Genomic DNA, 22,187 nt, shown 5'->3' on the forward strand with positions numbered 1-22,187 from the left:
CTACGTAGTTACGGACCACTAATCCAGAATTACTTAATAAATTTTCTAATAGAAGGTTTATGGCTTCACTCTTTAAGATGTGGTCTCTTTTGTACCCTCCTCAGCAGCACCACTATATTCACTGCTTTGAAAACAGTATCCAAGTGTTTATTTGTAGACTGGGTGTACCAAAATTACTGTAAAACTGGCTTTGTTCTAATATAAAGATTTTGAATGACAGTTGACACTGAAATAAGATAAATATTGAATAATACAATATTTAGAGCAAAGGATTTAAATAACACATGTTTGATTTACATGTTGAGTATGTTTAATCTAAAATGCCTGGGACAAGAAGTATTTTTTATTTTGGATATTTTCAGATTTTGGAATATCTGCATATACATAATGAGATATCTTGGGGACATCCTTAATGAAGTAAGGAAATGTAGCCAAACCAGCGAAATGATGATTCACATGTATATACAGTGGTGTGAAAAACTATTTGCCCCCTTCCTGATTTCTTATTCTTTTAAACACATTTAACCATTAGTCAAATATAACACAAGTAAACACAAAATGCAGTTTTTAAATGATGGTTTTATTATTTAGGGAGAAAAAATCCAAACCTACATGGCCCTGTGTGAAAAAGTAATTGCCCCTGAACCTAATAACTGGTTGGGCCACCCTTAGCAGCAATAACTGCAATCAAGCGTTTGCGATAACTTGCAATGAGTCTTTTACAGCACTCTGGAGGAATTTTGGCCCACTCATCTTTGCAGAATTGTTGTAATTCAGCTTTATTTGAGGGTTTTCTAGCATGAACCACCTTTTTAAGGTCATGCCATAGCATCTCAATTGGATTCAGGTCAGGACTTTGACTAGGCCACTCCAAAGTCTTCATTTTGTTTTTCTTCAGCTATTCAGAGGTGGATTTGCTGGTGTGTTTTGGGTCATTGTCCTGTTGCAGCACCCAAGATCGCTTCAGCTTGAGTTGACGAACAGATGGCCGGACATTCTCCTTCAGGATTTTTGGTAGACAGTAGAATTCATGGTTCCATCTATCACAGCAAGCCTTCCAGGTCCTGAAGCAGCAAAACAACCCCAGACCATCACACTACCACCACCATACTTTACTGTTGGTATGATGTTCTTTTTCTGAAATGCTGTGTTCCTTTTACGCCAGATGTAACGGGACATTTGCCTTCGAAAAAGTTCAACTTTTGTCTCATCGGTCCACAAGGTATTTTCCCAAAAGTCTTGGCAATCATTGAGATGTCTCTTAGCAAAATTGAGACGAGCCCTAATGTTCTTTTTGCTTAACAGTGGTTTGCGTCTTGGAAATCTGCCATGCAGGCTGTTTTTGCCCAGTCTCTTTCTTATGGTGGAGTCGTGAACACTGACCTTAATTGAGGCAAGTGAGGCCTGCAGTTCTTTAGACGTTGTCCTGGGGTCTTTTGTGACCTCTCGGATGAGTCGTCTCTGCGCTCTTGGGGTAATTTTGGTCGGCCGGCCACTCCTGGGAAGGTTCACCACTGTTCCATGTTTTTGCCATTTGTGGATAATGGCTCTCACTGTGGTTCGCTGGAGTCCCAAAGCTTTAGAAATGGCTTTATAACTTTTACCAGACTGATAGATCTCAATTACTTCTGCTCTCATTTGTTCCTGAATTTCTTTGGATCTTGGCATGATGTCTAGCTTTTGAGGTGCTTTTGGTCTACTTCTCTGTGTCAGGCAGCTCCTATTTAAGTGATTTCTTGATTGAAACAGGTGTGGCAGTAATCAGGCCTGGGGGTGGCTACGGAAATTGAACTCAGGTGTGATACACCACAGTTAGGTTATTTTTAACAAGGGGCAATTACTTTTCACACAGGGCCATGTAGGTTTGGATTTTTTCTCCTAAATAATAAAACCATCATTTAAAAACTGCATTTTGTGTTTACTTGTGTTATATTTGACTAATGGTTAAATGTGTTTGATGATCAGAAACATTTTGTGTGACAATAAGAAATCAGGAAGGGGGCAAATAGTTTTTCACACCACTGTAACTCATATCACCATTACCATCACCAAGTCATTATTATTGACATAAATATATTAAACCCTCCAAAGTGATGAATATGACATACTGACTGTTTTAGATCTCTTTTATAGGGCCAATGCTACGCATTTGAACTGAAGAACTTTTTGTGTTTTTTTGGTCAGTTTATATCAGCTATCTGTTGTCACTTCTCAGGGAAGTGGCCAACACGTCAGGAATATCTCATACAAGTTGCACTCCATCATGCCCGCTGTGCTGGAAGCCATTAAAAGAATGAAAAGACACTACATTCAGTTTTCATATGGTGTTGGTGTACATATGTAAAACATAACATAAAAAGGCAATTTATAGCAGTGACTGGATTTCCTAATGTAACTGGAGCAATTTACTAAACTCATGTTGATTATAAATAAGGGAATCTAGAAGACTGAGGCTGCTTTTGTGAACAGCAAGTCTTCCAAAATTTGAGTAATATCTAAAGATGGTAAAGTATTTGAAAATATTATGGGAAGCAGAGCACAGAGTACAGAATACTATTGGGTCAGGTGCATGTTGAAATGATGAGGGTTGTACCCACTATGACACAAACATCAGAAGGACTACGACAAACAAATGAGGAGCATTACTTTAGTGAAGCCTCTGATGGTTGGAATATTATTCACAAAAAGGCAGACTTCGAAATGGGAAATAAATGTTCACAGCATACTATTTATAATTTCATAAACCATTCAGAGATTACTTCTTAATGTAGTTTATTCTAATAAACATTAAAACTGGCTGCATATCTACTTTATACACAACATGAGGGAAATAATCTTCCACAATTATGATATTCAAAGTAAGACATTCAAGCATATAAGAATGACTTTCCTTAAAACCATCTCTAAGCCCAAATTAGTAATCCTGTAAGAAAGGCATTTTAATTAGTCAGTATCTATACTAATAAAAGGCAAAGCCCTCACTGACTGACTGACTGACTGACTGACTCACTCACTCATCACTAATTCTCCAACTTCCCGTGTAGGTAGAAGGCTGAAATTTGGCAGGCTCATTCGTTACAGCTTACTTACAAAAGTTAAGCTGGTTTCATTTCGAAATTCTACACGTAACAGTCATAACTGAATCCTACTTACGTACATATACGGCCATAGTCTGCAGCTCGGTTGCCGTGTGAGGCGGAGTTGCGTCCCGCATCATCACGCCTCCCACGTAATTGAGTGCCTGCCCATATAAGGCTGTTCGTCAGCAGCAATCCAATAGACACGCTGCCGCTAAATATTCACGGTTTAAGGACTGTGCTTATGCAAACGAAGATGAGATGGTCAGGGACAGACTAGTGTTTGGCACAAACTCAGCGTAAGTGTGAGAGAAACTTTTAAGTGCCGGGTCTTAGCAAACATTAAAAAAAGCCGTGGACATCGCAAGATCGCACGAGATAGCACAAGCATAGCTGAGAACCTTCAATGCAAATACTCCGAGAGGCTCACGTGAACTGACTGTGAACGCAGTACGCAGAGAACAAGCAAGAGCTCCAAAGAGTGCTGAACAAAAAACGCATTACACAACTGAGAAGGCAGCAAAAGAAAATGAAGCGAGTGACGCATACAAGCATATTCATAAGTGCAGCTACTGCGGAAACAAAGCATACAGTGGAAAAAGTCAATGTCCAGCTAAAGGAAGACAGTGTAAAAAATGTGGTAAATTGAACCAATTCGCTATAGTTTGCAGGACTGGGAAAGGTAAACCCGTGCATGCAGTGTGTGATGTCTCAGATAAAGAGGAAGACAAGCTGTTTATTGATGCAGTAAGAGAGGAACAACCCTCTGAAGCTGAACAAGCCTTTGAGGACATATCAATAGGAAAGCACGGTGTAAAGCTTAAGTTTAAATTAAGTTCATAGACACGCTGCCGCTGGCGTTTGTCATTTTTGTGGAGGGATGGAAAGTTAAGGCAGGGTGGGGAGTCACGTCATCATCTCCCCTCCCATTCACATCATTTCATTCACTTCATTTTGCTCCGAACTGAGCTCCGCAGCTGACGCGGTCTTGTCATTCTTATTCCTTAGTGTTTAGTCCTCTTTCCTTTACTGATTTACTAGCAAAATACCTGCGCTTCGCATCGGCGAAGTACTGCCTTACAATTTTTATTAAGAAGAAAATTAAACCTTTTTAAACTGAGGGAAAATATACCAATAATTATTTGTTAAGGATCTCTTTGTATACCACATTGTCATTTCGGCCCTCCGGTTGTAATATGACCAAGCTGTGCACTGAGCTTACTCTTGAGCATGCAATGTACAGTTGGCCATGTGAAAAGTAATCTTGTTTCAGATCTCACAGCTTGGATTGCTGCTGTTATAATCGGTTTGAGTTTCATGGTTTGTTTCAATTACGACAGTATTTGCAGGACTTGTGTTGAAGTGACATTCGGCATCTGTCAAGCATTTTAAGTATACAACCGGTTTCATCGATAACTTCACATCCAGCTTTTGAGTGTTTAAACATTCATAAACATCAAAGTGTCCAGTTCTGAAATCGTCACCTGTGAATCTAAGATGTTTAAGAGGCATTGGCGGTTGTCCAAAGGTGTAAAATATTTGGCCATTTCAGTACACTTAAAAGCGACAACCAAACAATTCAGCAGCAGCCATCAACTCACATGCAAATCCATAGGTGAAGGGCTTAAGCATTTCACGGTTATAGTGCTCCTGTGTAGTATAATTATCTCCTGTACCGTCATCAGTTCACACCTTGAACCTGTCCCAGTCATTCAATACATAAGACACAATGTTCCTCCAGATATCAAGAGTGAGCCTGATATGGCCGTGCAATATGCAACAAAGAGAATGGAAAAGGCAGGTGCCATCTCTGTGCATGGAAACCAGTCGGTAAGTGACAGTTCTTTGATCGATGGTGATCACCTCGATAGACATGTTAATAGGGGTATGGTTGGAACGATAAAGGAAATGGGTACCTGAACAATGTAAAGTAAGTCTAAGATACCTACACCATAACCATAATCGTAATAAACGAACAATAAAACAGCAGAGAAGCCGTGGATTAAATAAAAAGGCTGTAGTTATCAGCAGGGAGACATGAATCCCGTGGTGAAGCAAGGAAGGTAATGTAGAGACCGGAGCGATGGACGGCCCTATATAGGCAGGCAGCCAACAACTTGGGAGGCATTGGGATGGGGGACCCAATGCCGCCTCACAAGGTGACCGAGCTGCAGGCTATGGACGTATATATGTAAGTAAGTAGGATTCAGTTAGTGCTGGGAACCCGCGTACCAAATTTCTTGAAGATGGGCCCATAAGTAACAAAGACCGTTGAAAAGTTCAATATGGTGGCCGACAGTGGCGTTATACCACTGAAATAAGTATGTACATTGGTTTCGGTTAGCGCAGGGAAGCCGCCTACCAAGTTTCGTGAAGATGGGGCCATAAATAAGAAAGTTCAACATGGCGGACGCTGTCGACCGTTATGACCGTTACGCGTAGAATTTCAAAATGAAACCTGCTTAACTTTTGCAAGTAAGCTGTAAGGAATACGCCTGCCAAATTTCAGCCTTCTACCTACACGGAAAGTTGGAGAATTAGTGATGTTGGAAAGTTCAATATGGCGGCCGACAGCGGCATCATATCACTGAAATAAGTACGTACATCGGTTTCGGTTAGCACAGGGAAGCCGCCTACCAAATTTCGTTAAGATGGGGTCAGCCTTCTACCAACACGGGAAGTTGGAGAATTAGTGACGTTGGAAAGTTCAAGTTTCGAACAAAAACAGAACTAAAAAATATAGGATAGACTTTTACATTGAGCTCCAGAATATGTACTTTTTCTTAAATGTACGGTTATGCATTGTTGATCTTTGATGCATGATTAACATGTGTATTTGTGTTGTCATTTTTGCACTTTTACATCTGTATTAATTGTTTAAATGGATAGCAAGCAAGAATTCTAATTTAATTGAGAGATTTTAATGCCCTATAACAAAACTGAACTAATATCTGTCAACATCCCTACCAAAAGGGTACATTGTCCCTAAATTTTTCAACCACTTCTCCAATGTTATATCGTGGCTGCAAACTATTCTGTAAATTCAGCAGGATGTTGTATTTTTATTGAAATACCAGTGACAAGAATGGCATGGGTACATAACGACAGCTCCAGAGAAAATGCACCTGTTTGATACAATTTGCAGTTTCCTAGATTTTCATATGTTTTTGCCAAAGTGCTACTGTAAACTGAATTTTTAAGTTTACTCTGCCTGTTTACAGCATAACAGCTGTCAAAACTATTCATTTACTCAGACATATGTGTAGCTATAGCAACAACAAGAACAAAAAAAAACTGCTTTTAGATAAGTTTATGTACCACATATCCTAAATGAAAGGATACATTCAATTGAAACAAAGACTGTTTAAATCAATGTTTACGCATGTTCTGTGACTCTGTGTTTGAGCATACAGAATAAGTAAAGAACAGCAGTGTCCCTGACTTGCAGTGAAATGAAAACTAATTTGACTTACATATTCTGCTTTTTTACTGCAGGTAATGCAATTTTAGAATGAGTTTATTAAAAATGTCAAGTATTAAATGGCATGAACTATCATAAAAAATAACATTCTATTACCTCTACCTTATTTTTCAGAATCCTATTTGTAGAATTTAAAGGTGTGTGTCTGTATTTATCAAGCTTCTCAAAATTACTCCTAGGAATTACACTAAAAGTCTGTGACTAGGATAAGAATTTTCTCCACCACAGAATAGATACAGAAGTGATGTGCTTAAAGATGAAATAACTTCAATTAAAAAAATGAACCCAAGCAGATGAGGATAAACAAATGCTAAAGAAAGGTAATGTAATCTTTAAGACTCAATTGCAGAACATTGGTGTAATTTACAGATAATCTGAGGAGTATCTTATTTATTGCATATAAATGTAAATGTCATTAGGGCTGACTAATTATTACAGTAATAATTTCTTTTATTTCATTACTTGAGATGCCCTTCAAACTGCCCATCTTTAAATGATTGCTCCAATTTGAGAAGGAAGGGTATACAGTATTTATCATTATTTTTTTATCATAATGATGGTACCAACACTTGGTTTCCATAGTATCGATCATATCCATATGAAATATGCTTTCCTGTTCACTCGTTCCTTTATTAGTGAGTTCAGACCCATATACTACAGAACACACAAGAAATTAGCTCCCCACATGGACTAGCAGCCCCACCTCCTCTCACTTACCATGCTGCCGTTTAAATTTAGCCTTCAAAATGATGTCCCATGGAATTTTTTGCCCTTTTAGATTTAGCCCAGGAACATTAAGGTGAAGCTTTTTCTCATCTCTCTGTGTTCATATATGTTTGCTTACTCCCTTCGATTTAATGTCAGTAAAGTGCATGTGCAGCTTGTTCCAGTACTTTTTGCTTACAAAGAGTAATCCATCCCCACGTTACAAGTGTTAATTTTGGCACAGGTCACCCCTTACATTTGTTCCTTCAGCCTGCATTCTTAGGTTATGCATTTATTGCACGATTTTTTGTTTTAGCTGGGGTCTCCTTCTTTGAGAGCAGACAGTAAACTTCATTAAAAGAGTGTCGAAAAATGCCACTTTTCAGAAAGTAGTTTTATCCTGAAAGACTTATGTTGCATATACGATTGTGTTCTATTAGTAAAATATTCAATTCTACAATGAAATATTATCAAGAAAGAAAAATGCAAATTATATATATATATACTGTATACAGTATGTGTATACTCAGCAAAAAAAGAAACGTCCCTTTTTCAGGACTGTGTATTTCAACAATAATGTTTTAAAAATCCAAATAACTTTACAGATCTTCATTGTAAAGGGTTTAAACAATGTTTTCCATGCATGTTCAATTAACCATAATCAATTAATTAACATGCACCTGTGGAATGGTCATTAAGACCTTAACAGCTTACAGAAAGTAGGCATTTAAGGTCACAGTTCTAAAAACGCAGGACACTAAAGAGACTTGTCTACCGACTGTGAAAAACACCCAAAGAAAGATGCCCAGGGTCCCTGCTCATCTGCGTGAACGTGCATTAGGCATGCTGCAGGGAGGCATGAAGACTGCTGATGTGGCTAGGGCAATAAATTGCCATGTCCGCACTGTGAGACGCCTAAGACAGCGCTACAGGGAGACAGGAAGGACAGCTGATTATCCTCACAGTGGAAGAGCCCGGATCTCAATCCCATTGAGCACGTCTGGGACCTGTTGGATCGCAGGGTGAGGGCTAGGGCCATTCCCACCAGAAATGCCCAGGAACTTGCAGGTGCCTTGGTGGAAGAGTGGGGTAACATCTCACAGCAAGAACTGACAAATCTGGTCCAGTCCATGAGGAGGAGATGCACTGCAGTACTTCAAGCAGCTGGTGGCCACACCAGATACTGACTGGTACTTTTGATTTTGAGCCTCCCTTCATTCAGGGACACATTGTGAAACATTTTTAGTTTATGTCTTATGGTGTTGACTCTTTTAGTGTTCATACAAATATTTACACATTAAGTTTACTGAAAGTAAAACCAGTTGAAAGTCAGAGGACGTTTCTTTTTTTGCTGAGTATATATATATATATATATATATATATATATATATATATATATATATATATATATATATATATATATATATATAAACTGCTCAAAAAAATTAAATGAACACTTTGAAAATCCTGGATATCTATACTGATATAGACTGGGTAATGTGTTAGGAACGAAAGGATGCCACGTCGTTTGATGGAAATGAAAATGATCAACCTACAGAGCCCTGAATTCAAAGGCGCCCCAAAAATCAGAGTGAAAAAATTATGTGGCAGGCTAGTCCATTTTGCCAAAATTTAATTGCAGCAACTCAAAATTGTACGCAGCACTTTGTATGGCCCCTGTGTTCTTGTATACATGCCTGACAACATCGGTGCATGCTTCTAATGAGATGACAGATGGTGTTGTGGGGGATCTCCTCCCAGATCTGGACCAGGGCATCACTGAGCTCCTGGACAGTCTGAGGTGCAACCTGGTGGCATTGGATGGACCAAAACATAATGTCCCAGAGGTGTTCTATTGGATTTAGGTCAGGAAAGTGTGGTGGCCAGTCAATGGTATCAATTCCTTCATCCTCCAGGAACTGCCTGCATACTCTCACCACATGAGGCCAGGAATTGTCGTGCACCAGGAGCCACTGTATACACATACATACATACACACTAGGGGGCTTTGTCCCCAACTCGCTTCGCTCGCCCACCTCCCAACCCCTCTTTCCAGGGCCGTGCTTCACGCTCACCACTTTGCGTCTCTGCCGCTCATGATGTAAAGGAGGGTGCTGATTGCACGCTAAGGAGGTGCGAACGAATCAGCTGCTGGCTTGCAGCTGCTGCTACCACGCTGCATGAGTTGCATGTCGCACTGCGTGACGATCATTTAAAAGCCTGTACAGCAGCTGCTGCTGCCATGCTGCGTACTTTGTATGACATGCTGCGCAACGATCATTTAAAGGCCTGTACAGAAGCTGTCCTTTTGTCTCACTTCCTTGTCTCCCGGGATGTTAAAGTGTCTCTGTGAAATTGTTTGTAAGTAGGGCGTGATGTGCAAGTAGTCTTGCGGGACTTCACCAAGATGATTATGCCTCGACCCAAAATTTATATATATATATATATATATATATATATATATATATATATATATATAAAATCCTTATTCAAACATAGGTGTCTGTTTAGTGCCTTCTAGGTTTAAGGATCCTCTGCAAACTCGGATAATGTAAACTTTTGTTATCAGATAAAGTAGAGGGCTGACCAAGAATGTTATGAGTGGCAGATAACGGCATTTTTTTAAGAATGTTGATTTGGGGGTACAGCTGGATTTCTGTTAACAGGCCTTGTTTACCACTAAACGCCTGTCCACTTTGCCCTACATATTGATACACAAAGTTTACATTATTCCTACTAATTACCTCTTTAAATTCAAAAGAGTATAGTTTCACCCTAAAACTGAGTTTTGCAGGGACCATTAACAAAAGTCAAGTCACTAGTAAAAGCAAGAATTGATCTATGGCAGAAATGTTTTACTCATGGGAAACTGTACATAGCATGTTTAAAAGTAAGGAGCTCTAGTGAATTAATAATATTATTCCCTGGGAAAAAAGAAAAATACTGTATACTATATACAGAAAAGTACTCCGTTAGTTACAAAATACTTCTGATAAATCCGATTAACCAACAACACTATAATTGAGGTCCACTGTCTTTGGAAACACAGTAATGTTTTTCTTGACACCCAAACACTCTGTACAAACATATTTTAAAAGACAAATCATTAAAAGAAATCTACTAATGCACTTTGTATACTTGGTCCCTTTCTTTTAAATATTCATAAACTTTCCCTACCTATTACATTTGTGCATCAAACACAAATTTAAAGTCATCTGTGGGGGGAGGGTCACCATGGAAAAAGTTTGGAAAGCACTGCTTTAGGCTACAGCAGTGTTTACAAGAGACTGCAAGTGTGCAACCTTAGGAACAAAATATTGTTTTATTAATCTTAATTTTTGTAAATATTGCTAATGATTAAAGAAGACTATAGTACAATACTGTTTGCTTCTGACATTTCATTAACTTTTGAACGTGTGGCAGTCTCATAGGCTTCAAGTAGTTTAGATCTTCAGTTTTGCACAGGTCACTCATTCTTGAGGCATCAAATAATTTGGGAACTTCATTATCAGGACAATTTAATATAATTGCTATACAAAATAATAGAAAACCATTACATTATGCTTCCTTATTTTAATCCTTAGAAAGTTCAAACAATTTCAGTTGTTAGTACTACCTGTAACTTACATTTAGTAGCAGGAAGTGATGCTAATATATCCAATTGCACTTCTTCAAATGAATCTTAAGCAATAATTGGCCATAATTCGAAATGATATTTCTTTGGTACTTTTGCAGATTATAAGATTTCTTGCCAAAGTACTATTTTTGGCAATTGTAACAGTTCAATGGATAGCTAGAACTCTTACTTGTGATGTTTTTTGTAAACATTCCATAAAAATCTCCATGCTACTATTTGTAAAGGCCCTCTGAGAAATAACATGTGGCACATTAAACATTAAAATTGTACAAGACCGAATATAAAAATGATTTGCTCATGAAAATAATGAAAAACATTATCAAAATCACAAAGATAAATTGACTGAGAATGATGATGACTTTCTCACTGCAACGAGAAATGTACTTGAAACTGCCTGCCTGATTAACTAACACATCCTGACATCATTGGTCAAATATACATTTAATTTTATAATTTGTGGTCTGATAACAATTAGATTTACAATATAAGAAAAATAAATCTTATTTCTATTAACCAGATATTTATTTAAGAATTTAAATATGTTTAATTAATTTGTGACTTCACATGATACTTAATGGCATAATTGATGTTACTAGAATATAGTTTATATGTGTGCTGATTGGTGTAAATTAAAATATATTCAAATGTTATGTAAATTAACCTAAACTGAAGAAATTGTTCTCTTAAGACTAACCATGATTGCTGTGAAGAGTCTAGCTATACACACGGAAAGGCTTTACCGTTGTTATTCCTATATTTGTGCATGTCTGTGAAAAGTATGCAGCTCTGTTTTTAAAAAATGCTTTTAGTGCAGCTGCAGCATTGCAATCTAGTTTTGAAAGTTTCTTAGAGAATGATTTGATGTTAAAGCTATAGCATGGCAGGGAAAGTATTATTAATAAAGCAAAAAGCTGATCAAGGATGTTTCCATGAGTTTTTGGATTGTGATTATAAAAGAACTAAACCAAAATTGCATGTACTCTTGGTTTGAGTGCCTACAGGCTCACTTATAAATTTTGACTCTTAATGGATGTTTATCCTTTAAGTTGTTCTGCTTTATTTTTTGATCATAGGACCAAGTTAATAAATGTCAGATTTCAGCCTCGACTTCCATAACTCTTTTAATTTTGTTTGTTTATTTTTTTGTGGCAGTATTAAATGTTTATGAAAAACATTTTTTTCTTAGGTTTTGAATTCTTCAGATTCCAGTACTTACTTTTATTTTGACTTGTAATGTATAGTTTTATTTTAGCATTACATTTTCACTCAGTCCCTATGCCATTTTGTTTTTAATGGGAAGTACCATTTTTCAGTATGGTTACTAAGAAACTGGTGTCCGTTTCCAGACTAAACATCCTGGAAACGTAGCTGAGTGATTTTACTTAAACCCTTTCCACATGCTAACACTGTCCAAATCTGTGGATTCAATATATCCTAAAACCTTGTTAGAGTCTTCCTCTTTAGATTCTTTTTGATTAATCAACTTTTGGCTAAGCTTTCAAGACTTTGAAACTGGGCTTTGTTACATAATTGTTTGTCACCTTATTTTGAAGACTGCTAATATTTCAGTTTAAGATTTCGTCTTTTTCATTTGAAGTCATTTTTCGTTTAAGATTTCTTTTATTTCTTTTTACTTTGTGGTCTGAAAATTACATCCATGGTTGAACACTGAAAGGCTCTCGAAGGATTTTAATCAACTAAGTATATGTGGATTTTCTAAGGGAGCATCATCAAGAAAAGGCAAGATGTCAGACCCATACAGGTATATTTTAATAGGGAGTCATGGGCTAAAAATAAAGTTATCAGTTTATTAAAATGAACAGCTATGGCAACAGGCCTAAGGCAGGTCAGGTTCAGGAGCATGCACTGGTATAGCGTGTTGCTGCACCCAGATCATGACGAAACACCTCAAGATCCTGGTTGGCAACCCCCCCAGGCAGACACACTGTCCAGTCCCTCCCTCCGGAAATGACCAAGCTTAAGTGAAAGGTTAAAAAGAAGAAAGAGGGTACCACTACCCATGGAAATTTAGGAGATAACTGAATCTGAAAGGATAACCTCCATGGGAGAGGAACATAAAATTGTGACCATATTAATGTACCGCTACCCAAATAACATCAAGTTCATTACCAGACAAGGAAATTTCCAGTGCCTACCATCAAAGCCTTTTCTACATCTAGTACCAGGAGAGCTATCAAGGATAGCAAAGCTCAAGCCCCATCTATAATGTACATTTGCTGTCAGACACTAGCTGTCTGCTGCCTCTCTAGCTGTCTGCTGCCTGGTGATTGTGGTGAATTTTCTTAAGAAGAGGCACAGAGAGAGAGAAATAGTGGACTGAACAATAAGACTGCAGATCTTTATTCCAACCATGTATTTTAAACAAAAATAATTAATGTAAACAAATATCTTAAAGCAATTTAAATGTACTTAAAGAAATTGTCAGAGATTCCAGGTTTGTGAAGATAGTTGAATCAGCTCTGGGAAGTAAAAGAGAAAGAGTGATCACCATTCCACCAGAAGCTTCTGTTGACCTGATCACCAAGCTAGTGTAGGAGAAGACATAAAAGGATTATGTCACTTGGTGCTCCTGGTTACCTCTATATTTTTTGGTTGTTATATATCCTTTTGGATTTTGTTAAACATTTGAATGCTTTAAGAGATACCATTAAATTAATGCAAAAGCTTGTAGCTATTTTGTATAAGGATGAGTTGTCTGCATTCTTGCAAGACCACCAAATCTATATACATTCTATATATAAGGCAATATTAACAGAATAACTCATCAACAAAAACACTATTTCCCATTTAGCTAAAACATTTGGCAGGATGGTACATCTAGGGCAGTTGGTATTCACTAAGAAAGGACATTTCCATATATCAATATTTAAAGGTAAAAAAACCCACAACAGAAAAACTAATATCCCAAAATCTCAAAAATGCCTTGACGGGTTTGATAGAAATTTGATGATGTTATGAAAAAAAGAAAACCTGCTAACACATTTTTTGTTTGTTGATATCTGTCCCTAATAATGCTCCAGCAAGTACTACCTATGGCAGCGATTACCCTAAGAAATGGGTTGTGCTCATTATACAAATGAGTGCCCCCTGCAGACGCAAAGTGAAGGGAACAAAGTTGCCAGGCACTGTTCTTATGAGCGTAGTTAATTTTGCGTAACTGATCCAATATATTTAATATATATTACCACTCCATCTCATCTGCAACCTTGTAGAAAATAATGCTGTGGGAACAACAATTCCCTTAAACAAGTGCGCTGCTTCCCACAAATACATCAGAGTTCACAAAGTATAATTACAGGCATCGACAAACGTGGCATGTCATCAAAGGTAGCATGTGTTGCATTTTTTTTAAACATTTTGGGATAACAATTTTGAGTACTTTTTTGTCTCATCTTAGACAGGCTATATTTACAAATGACACATTTCTCTTGTTTTTTATTCTGGATCCTTTTCTGGAGAAATGTGTTACTAAAACCAGTGCTACTGCAAACTCAGACACCAAATGTAACATTTTCAAAAGGAAACAGCTATTTTGCTTATCATTACCTATTGTGATGTTTTATTTGACATAATCTATGACGATAGACGATGGTGGTGTGATGTGTGTGTCCATCATATGTGACAATAAGTCTGAAAGGAACTGATTACTCTATATTGAATCAGTTCATACCAATATGTTTTTGAAAAAAACAACACTTATCATTTGGAATGCTTGATAATGCTCTACTCCTCAAACTGATCCTACTGCAAACCCGGCACAAGACATGGCTTCTACAAGTCATCTGTTCAAGTTGCACGACTCACCAATCAGTCTGAACCACACAGCGCTTTATATTCTTAAACGGCGTAGGTTCACTTGTTATACACAATTCACATACAACTTCATATACAAGACATTAACTTTAGGATGTTTATCATACACTAACACAAAGTCACATTTTCCATTTCCTTTCAAATACATGTTTTATGTTGTATGTATGTTTAAATAGGTTTGCAATTTTCCATACCAGTAAAACAGCTTTCTCAAAATCTATACTGGAAAAATAATGTAACCCAATGTACTGAACAACTGACATGTCTCCCATTTCTAACTGTCACAGGATTTTTCACACAAGAAAATGACTGCAGAAAGCTTCTTAGCAAGCCAGGAGCAATGAAGTTCATCGGACAGTTCACAGATGATAATGAACAACATAGGATGTTATCTGCCAAGTTTTAATGCACACGTTAATATAAGTCTGTTCGAGAGACTTTTAATTTTGAGTTTAGTTAAATCTGTTTTTGGCAATGCATTTAAAGCCTAGAGTTACAGTTACATAGTTAAATTGATCATTTAATGCTATTTGGCTTCATCTGTGTTTCCTATGCTACTGAAGTTGGAGAATAATTAATCTTGTGACTGCTGTTTTATGTAACTTGAAACACTATTAGTGTTAGTTTCACACAAAGAACTTACGTCGGTGTTGTCTATAAATCAAATTCAAAAAAAGAGTCAAGAAGCATACAAAAACTTTGCTCCACTGCCTGTTGTGGACCAGGCACCTCAGATTTACTGGAGTTTTTAACATGGAATTTGAATAAAAGAGTTACTATGGTATCATGCCCAGAATACCAATGATTGATCTCTGAATGAGTGCTATAATTTGGCCAAATTTAAATATTACTTATTTTGTACCAGATGATTTATTTTGTCCTCCCAATGTTTATAAAAAGTTGACATTCATGTCAAGAGTTAACCCCATATAAAAACCCCTGGCAACAGAAAGAACTCAATTAAAAAATCTATTTAATTAAAGAATAACAAACCAAGGGAAAAATATGTTAATTCAGTGCAAAAAGAATGAAAAAGGGAAAAGCACAATGAGCCAAGTAAAAATACTAAAGTAATAATAGATTTTAAAAAATGGCCAAAATACAAAGGTGTTATGAACTCTGCTTGTTATCACTATAGATATTTTGGGTCACTAACCCATTTGTTGCATTAATTTCTAGCCAGGATTCTATAGTTACAAATATTTAGCATTTTTCCTGACACCACTGTGTTTTTCTTAGGTTGCCACCATTTTGAGTAGCAGTGGCTACACCATTGCAAGGCAAACACTAATGACAATGCGTGACACTGTTGCCATCATCTTAACAGGGTAAAGGTTAGCATTGTGCACATTCTGGTCATCCGGGTTTGCAGATAAATACAAGCCTTCTTCAGAGTATATGGATAGCATTTAGGTTTCATTTCACAGTATTTAGTTTCTAGCTTCTGGCAAATGACTAGCATTTTGCGATATTTTGAACAAAGACAGACGGGACTTTTGGCTACAAATTTCTGAATAGTTTTTTAATTTTTCTTCCCCTGGTCTTCTCCATTACACTTTTGTGCCTTTCCTCACATTTTTTATAAAAAAGAAAAAAAAAGTAAATTCCAAAAGGGACAAAAGCACAAAAAGTAATACAAAAATATTACAACAACCTAGAAGTAAGTCAAGCAATTCAAAAATGAAAAACTAGACTTGAAGCTAAGTGTCAAAAAAAAAAAACCAACACAGACGCACATAACACCAAGGACAGACATCTTCTACACCTTAAGATAAAAGAAAGAAAATGAAAATGGGACACCATGTACTAAAAGCTACCTAATGCTATCCATTTAGTTAGCAACAAACAAATCATATTATATCACTCTGTTTCCATAGCTTGACCTAGTTACAGCACAGCAATTATCTAAACAGGTGACTTACCCCACAAATTACCAACCTAATTAGCAAAAAGAGGGAAATAACATGGGACTAACACAATATACTGAAAGAAATCAATTAACTAAACATAAACTAAAACAGAACTTTGAAAAGAAAACTGAAAAAATACAAAAAAAACAAAAGGGTAAGAGCCATAACCGAAGATAGTACTTAGCTTTGTAGACATGGAGTACTGATGAAGTGTGACACTGCACATTCACCATCATTATATTATATGTTGTGATGGAAACAAGGGCGTCAACAGCTCAATCCCAACACAAACACACTAGCATAGTCCTGGGTTCAAAAAAAGGTTGATGTATTAATCAAATCCTCTGAAATATGTCACCACTAGCACATAAACACTTTTTTTCTCTCCACAATACATTCTTCCTTCCACACTACCCTCCTCCACTCAAGCGTTCTTCCACTAACTCCCAGCACCAACTCACCTGGATAAGGGAGTACAGTCCCTTTTATTACAGACCTGGGAGTACTTTCGTCCATTATAACAGGTAGCTTGTCTCCCTGCATCACACTCTCATGGCTCCCAGTGACTCCAGCAGGTCTGCTCTGCCAGACTACATCTCCCGGCATGCCTTGCTGGTTTCCTACTGGGCACCGACATCTGGGGTTGCTGCCATGTAGCGTGCTGGAGAATTAAGAAGCCTCTAGCAACATCTTTCTTTCCCAGTGGGCAGTCCGTCAATCCCTTTTGATCTGTCCTTCCGGGTCTCATCCCTTCTTCCTCCACAGCCGGGATGCTTATCTGCTTATTAGGAGTCTCCCATCCGGGTAAGGAACTATCCCCTCTCCTGGCTGGGATGCCCGTTCAGCCCATGTGGCATCTACAATGTATTGCACTAATCAAGTGTAAAAATGCATATCACAGAAGAACTTTGCTATTAATTTCTTAAAGTATGCTCACCACTATAGGTCCTAAGGTAGCTGAATGAAAAATCTTAAAATTCACTGTACCTGGTACTTTGACAGAAAAGCTCTAAAATATATACCAGAAAACAACCAGAAAGATGAAAGGAGCAAGGCCACGTATCATGTCAAAATTGTGTAAATAAAACTTACTACAGTTGCTTACTTTAGACAACCTGAGTGGAAAATAATTCATTTTTGATAAGCTTAGTTCAACTGAATGCTTTCTGAGATTTTACATACAGTATATAAGTAACTATTAACAAGCTGTTTCTAATTCAGGAACAATTATTATCATTATTATTATTATTATTATTATTATTATTATTATTATTATTATCATTATTATCATTATTATTATTATTATTAACTTGTCTCACACTGGTCAGCTTTGTAAAAGTCTAATTAGTCATTACTATATAAGTTAAGCTATTTTTTATTTTTTAGGCTTGTAACTTTATTATTGTACAAACTGTTTTCTTTTTCCAAAAATGATTTCAAATGTTTCTGCTTTGGAATGCATGATCCAAATGGAATGTTTTTATGTACAACTGCACAAGTATTTCCATTTTACCGTATTATTCTGTACATGCAATTATCACCAAACCTGACCAGTACTTAAGTATAACACTGTGCCATTTCAAAACAGGTTAATTTCATCGATGTGTAAGTGATTCATGATGAGAAAACAACAACCAAAATGATAAGTACACTAAAAATATGGATTAAATAATTTTAGTTTATCTGTCAAAATTATTCTACTACTTGTATTGTGAACAACATAAGAATCCCTACTAATACCATCTAAAATATATCCTTCCTTTAGCTATTCCTCTTTATCATCAATATACTACTTAAGTGTAAAAGTAATCTTATGAATCTTTTGTGAAAATGATCTTTCACAATTCAAAAAAATGCAGTTTATATGAATTTGCCCAATGTAAGTGTAATCATATGTGTGTGTGTACATGTGTTTTGTTTGTATACAGTACATTGCTACTCAATGCATCTCACTTTCTTATTTTATATTTATACATTATATACAGCTTGGTGTCTAACAACTCCTCTTTGAAATAATAAAAATAATTAAAATATCTAATACAACAACCACAGAGGAGTAAATCCTTTGGTAGTGTTTCCTAAAAGTAAAATGACCTTTCACATAATGAAGTCAAGAATATTGCTCCCAAATGACTCTTATAATAATTGCTCAAGGACTTGCATTCATCCCTCTTAGAAAAGGACTCATAATCAGTCTTTCAAGATTTCAATTTGTTAATACTCCTAAACAAAAATGGACTACTGTGACATGTCAAAACTTAATTTGGTGTATTTTTGATTTATATGAAAGGTACTATAACAGACATCCAAGAAATTAAATCATCTATGCTGATACCAAAAAGAATAGACACTGCATTTTATATTACATACAAAGTAATTTTTACCACAAGTTAAATTTGTTGGAACTTTCGTATAAAGTAAGTGTACTAAAAATTAAATAATAAAACTATACAGTATTTTGTGAAAATATACATAATAATACTACAGACAGAAACATAATATGACAGAATTCTATGTTTTAGAGATTTACTATAGGTATATGAGATGAATCTAAAATGTTTTATTTTTATATGTATAATCTTATTCACATATATCGCTTAAAGTACAAGTAGGTACAAAACAAAAGTCCATCCACATCATGCAAAATTCCCACTCTTCCTTTAATCCATTGTTAGCTGTCTCTGCATTGGCCATTAGTGCTTTTAGCCTGCTAACCTCCCAAATTACAGTCCCATCTGGACTATGCTTCAGGGTGAACATTAAAACACCCTTGGGGAATCAGACAGAGTAATGGCACTACCACTCTGATCATGATAAAACTATTGAAAAAGCAACACAGGGTAATGTTTTAAAACAGATATTTGCACAAAGATATCATGTCATTTCTTCTCTACTTTGAGGAAACTATCTTCTTAACTGTGCTATTAAAATTTCTCTCAATAATTTTGATTATAATTTCTATTAAACTACAGCAAGTACACTAATTCAAAGGCAAAATATCACAATTACATTATGATTATGATGCCTTACACAAATGTACCATATAAAACATTAATCAGTGAGCCTGTTTCTTGAAACAGAACAACACTGTTTACCTTAGCAATCATTTTAAAAACCATCAGCTCTACTGAATGCATAAATACGCAAAGCTGGAAAAACCAACGTTTGTCCACATTTAAGGACACTTCCTAACCAATGTTTTATTGTTCTGCAAGGAAATAAAGGTTTTAAACTTATGAAAACCGAATATATTAGGATGAACTAATTTTTTTTTTTTTTTTGTGCTATATTAATCCCTACCTGACAGCACTTACAAAGAAAATGCACTCATTTTTGACATGCTCTTCTGGGAACAATGGATTTCCTTTTTAATATACAACTGTACATATAATGATTTTCTGAACAGGTTTACATCCTATAATAATTCAAAGCAATTCAAAGTACAGGTGTACCATTATAAAAAGTAAATCAATGTCTGAAGAGCAAAACCAGGCAAAAATTCTTACTACACAGTCCAAGTGCTTAATCTATTTAATGAACCTCCACTTTTCCATTTCAGAGTATAGTTAGAGCACTGGGAGCAAGACAGTAACAAACTGTATGGGGTCACAATCTAAATCAAAGCAATACCCAGAGAAAACCTATAAAAAATGAAGTGGAATGCATACTGCTAGTGATCAAGAATCAAATCAACTTACCTGCAAGGTAACAGCTACACTACACTAAAGACATGAGCTTACACTACTACAGTGATATGAAATACAAAAGTTAAGAAGTATACAATTACACAGCATTTTATTTATATGAAAATAATGTTCAATCACTAACCTTTGACCATAATCAACATTTTGAAAGGTGAAGCCATTTTTTTCTATTAATGCTTCTATAAGTTTGTCAACAAAAGATGCTAAATATTCTTTAATGAAGATGTTAAACATTCTATTATATTCAACATCGTAATCAAAAATTCCGAGTAGTCTAATGAAAATGACAAAATAGTTCCACTTTACAGTGTAGCATGATATTAATGTGTACCATTAATATATATATGCCTCCCCTACAAAGAAATAGATGACTAGCTTTTGTATATATTATCTATATTCATAACTATCCAATCTGTGCACAGATGCAGGAAGTATAAAAAATGAAAACTGTTAATTCAACCTGGTAAACTGTTGGCTGATTAATGATATTGAAATTATAGACTTTCATTAAGTAAATGAATGAGTGAGAATAAACTAAAAAAAAGCAGCAGACAGCAATACAGTTAAATACGCTAAATTTAATAGACAGATATCTTTTTGACACCTTCTCAGAGAAACCAATGTCTTTTTTATTAGAAAGTTATAAACCCTAGTACCAGATAAACACTTTGATTACTTAAATCAAGCATACAGGTGTCAAAATATTCAGTTCTCACCTTACATCATTTACATGCAGCATTAGGTCAGGTTTTATTTCACATGTTTGAAACAGAATATCTTTGGCAGATAAATACCATTCAACTAATGTTTAATATTTATCATTAGTTAATATTAAGTTGAAAATTAGGGTACACCCAATGAATATACAGTAACATAAAAAAGAGTGTGCGTCTCAGGTAATAATGAACAACATCCATCTAATCTACAATCATATTGTACACAGCAACAAGATGGATGGGTATGAGACAATCCCTTGATATTGTAATGTAAAATTATGCAGATCAGTGGTTATGCTCCTGATAATAACCTAAGCAGGTTGTGAAAAATAAAGAATTGATACTTGGCTCTTATATTTTAATAAAACAAAATAATGCTGTACAAAAGAACATTACCTATACCTATTTGCACTTTAAATGCTTTAGTAATTTATTTGCATCAGAGCAACACAGCATAAGCCAACAGTGTATAATAATATGTATTTAAATTGAATTCTTTCATAAAATGTGAAAAAGTGAACAGGCACCAGTAAAACTGCCATTGGTTCACAGCAAATTAAGCATATAATAATAAATAAGCATACTATTATAAGCATATAATAACAAAAAAGCCACTATTAATATAAATTCTTAATATAAAAAAATCTTACCCATATTTGCAGTTTAATTCTCTTCTCATTCTTGAAAACTGTTTTTACTTTGAAATCTATACCAACAGTGCTCACAAATGCAGAAGTAAACGAGTCATCAGCATAACGAAAAAGAAATGATGTCTTCCCCACACTGCTATTCCCAATAATTAGTAGTTTGAACATATAATCAAAGTTCTGGTCTGATGTGTCCTTTTGGCCAAATTTAGCCTCTTGAGTAGCAGCCATCTGTAAAGTAAAGTGAAAGACAGTAACATTTCTAAAAGTCTGAAGCAAATAATGGTATCAAGTAAACCTGAAAAAGGTTAAAATTTTAATAAAGGTTTAAGTTGAATTAACTGACTACTGTAAAAGTACAATGACTCTCAGGTCATCAGTAAACTTATTCTGGTAACTTATTTTTCAGAAACACAAATTTTACCAACAGAAATGACATATGATTATGTTTAGAGGGATAAAAAACAAATGCATGC

The 22,187-nt window shown here is 35.8% G+C and overlaps 1 protein-coding gene across 2 annotated transcripts in view; it reads right to left on the minus strand.

Moving 5' to 3' along the window:
• rab3c (RAB3C, member RAS oncogene family) overlaps window positions 1-22,187 on the minus strand; it is a 95,022-nt gene that overhangs the window by 67,282 nt on the left and 5,553 nt on the right. For both annotated transcript variants that reach the window (XM_039758738.1, XM_039758737.1), the window contains exon 2: window positions 21,715-21,942. In XM_039758738.1, the coding sequence (XP_039614672.1) occupies window positions 21,715-21,942 (228 nt within the window). The remainder of the gene's footprint in view (window positions 1-21,714; window positions 21,943-22,187) is intronic.

Source organism: Polypterus senegalus, chromosome 7 (assembly GCF_016835505.1).
Source record: "Polypterus senegalus isolate Bchr_013 chromosome 7, ASM1683550v1, whole genome shotgun sequence".
Classification (NCBI taxonomy): domain Eukaryota; kingdom Metazoa; phylum Chordata; class Cladistia; order Polypteriformes; family Polypteridae; genus Polypterus; species Polypterus senegalus.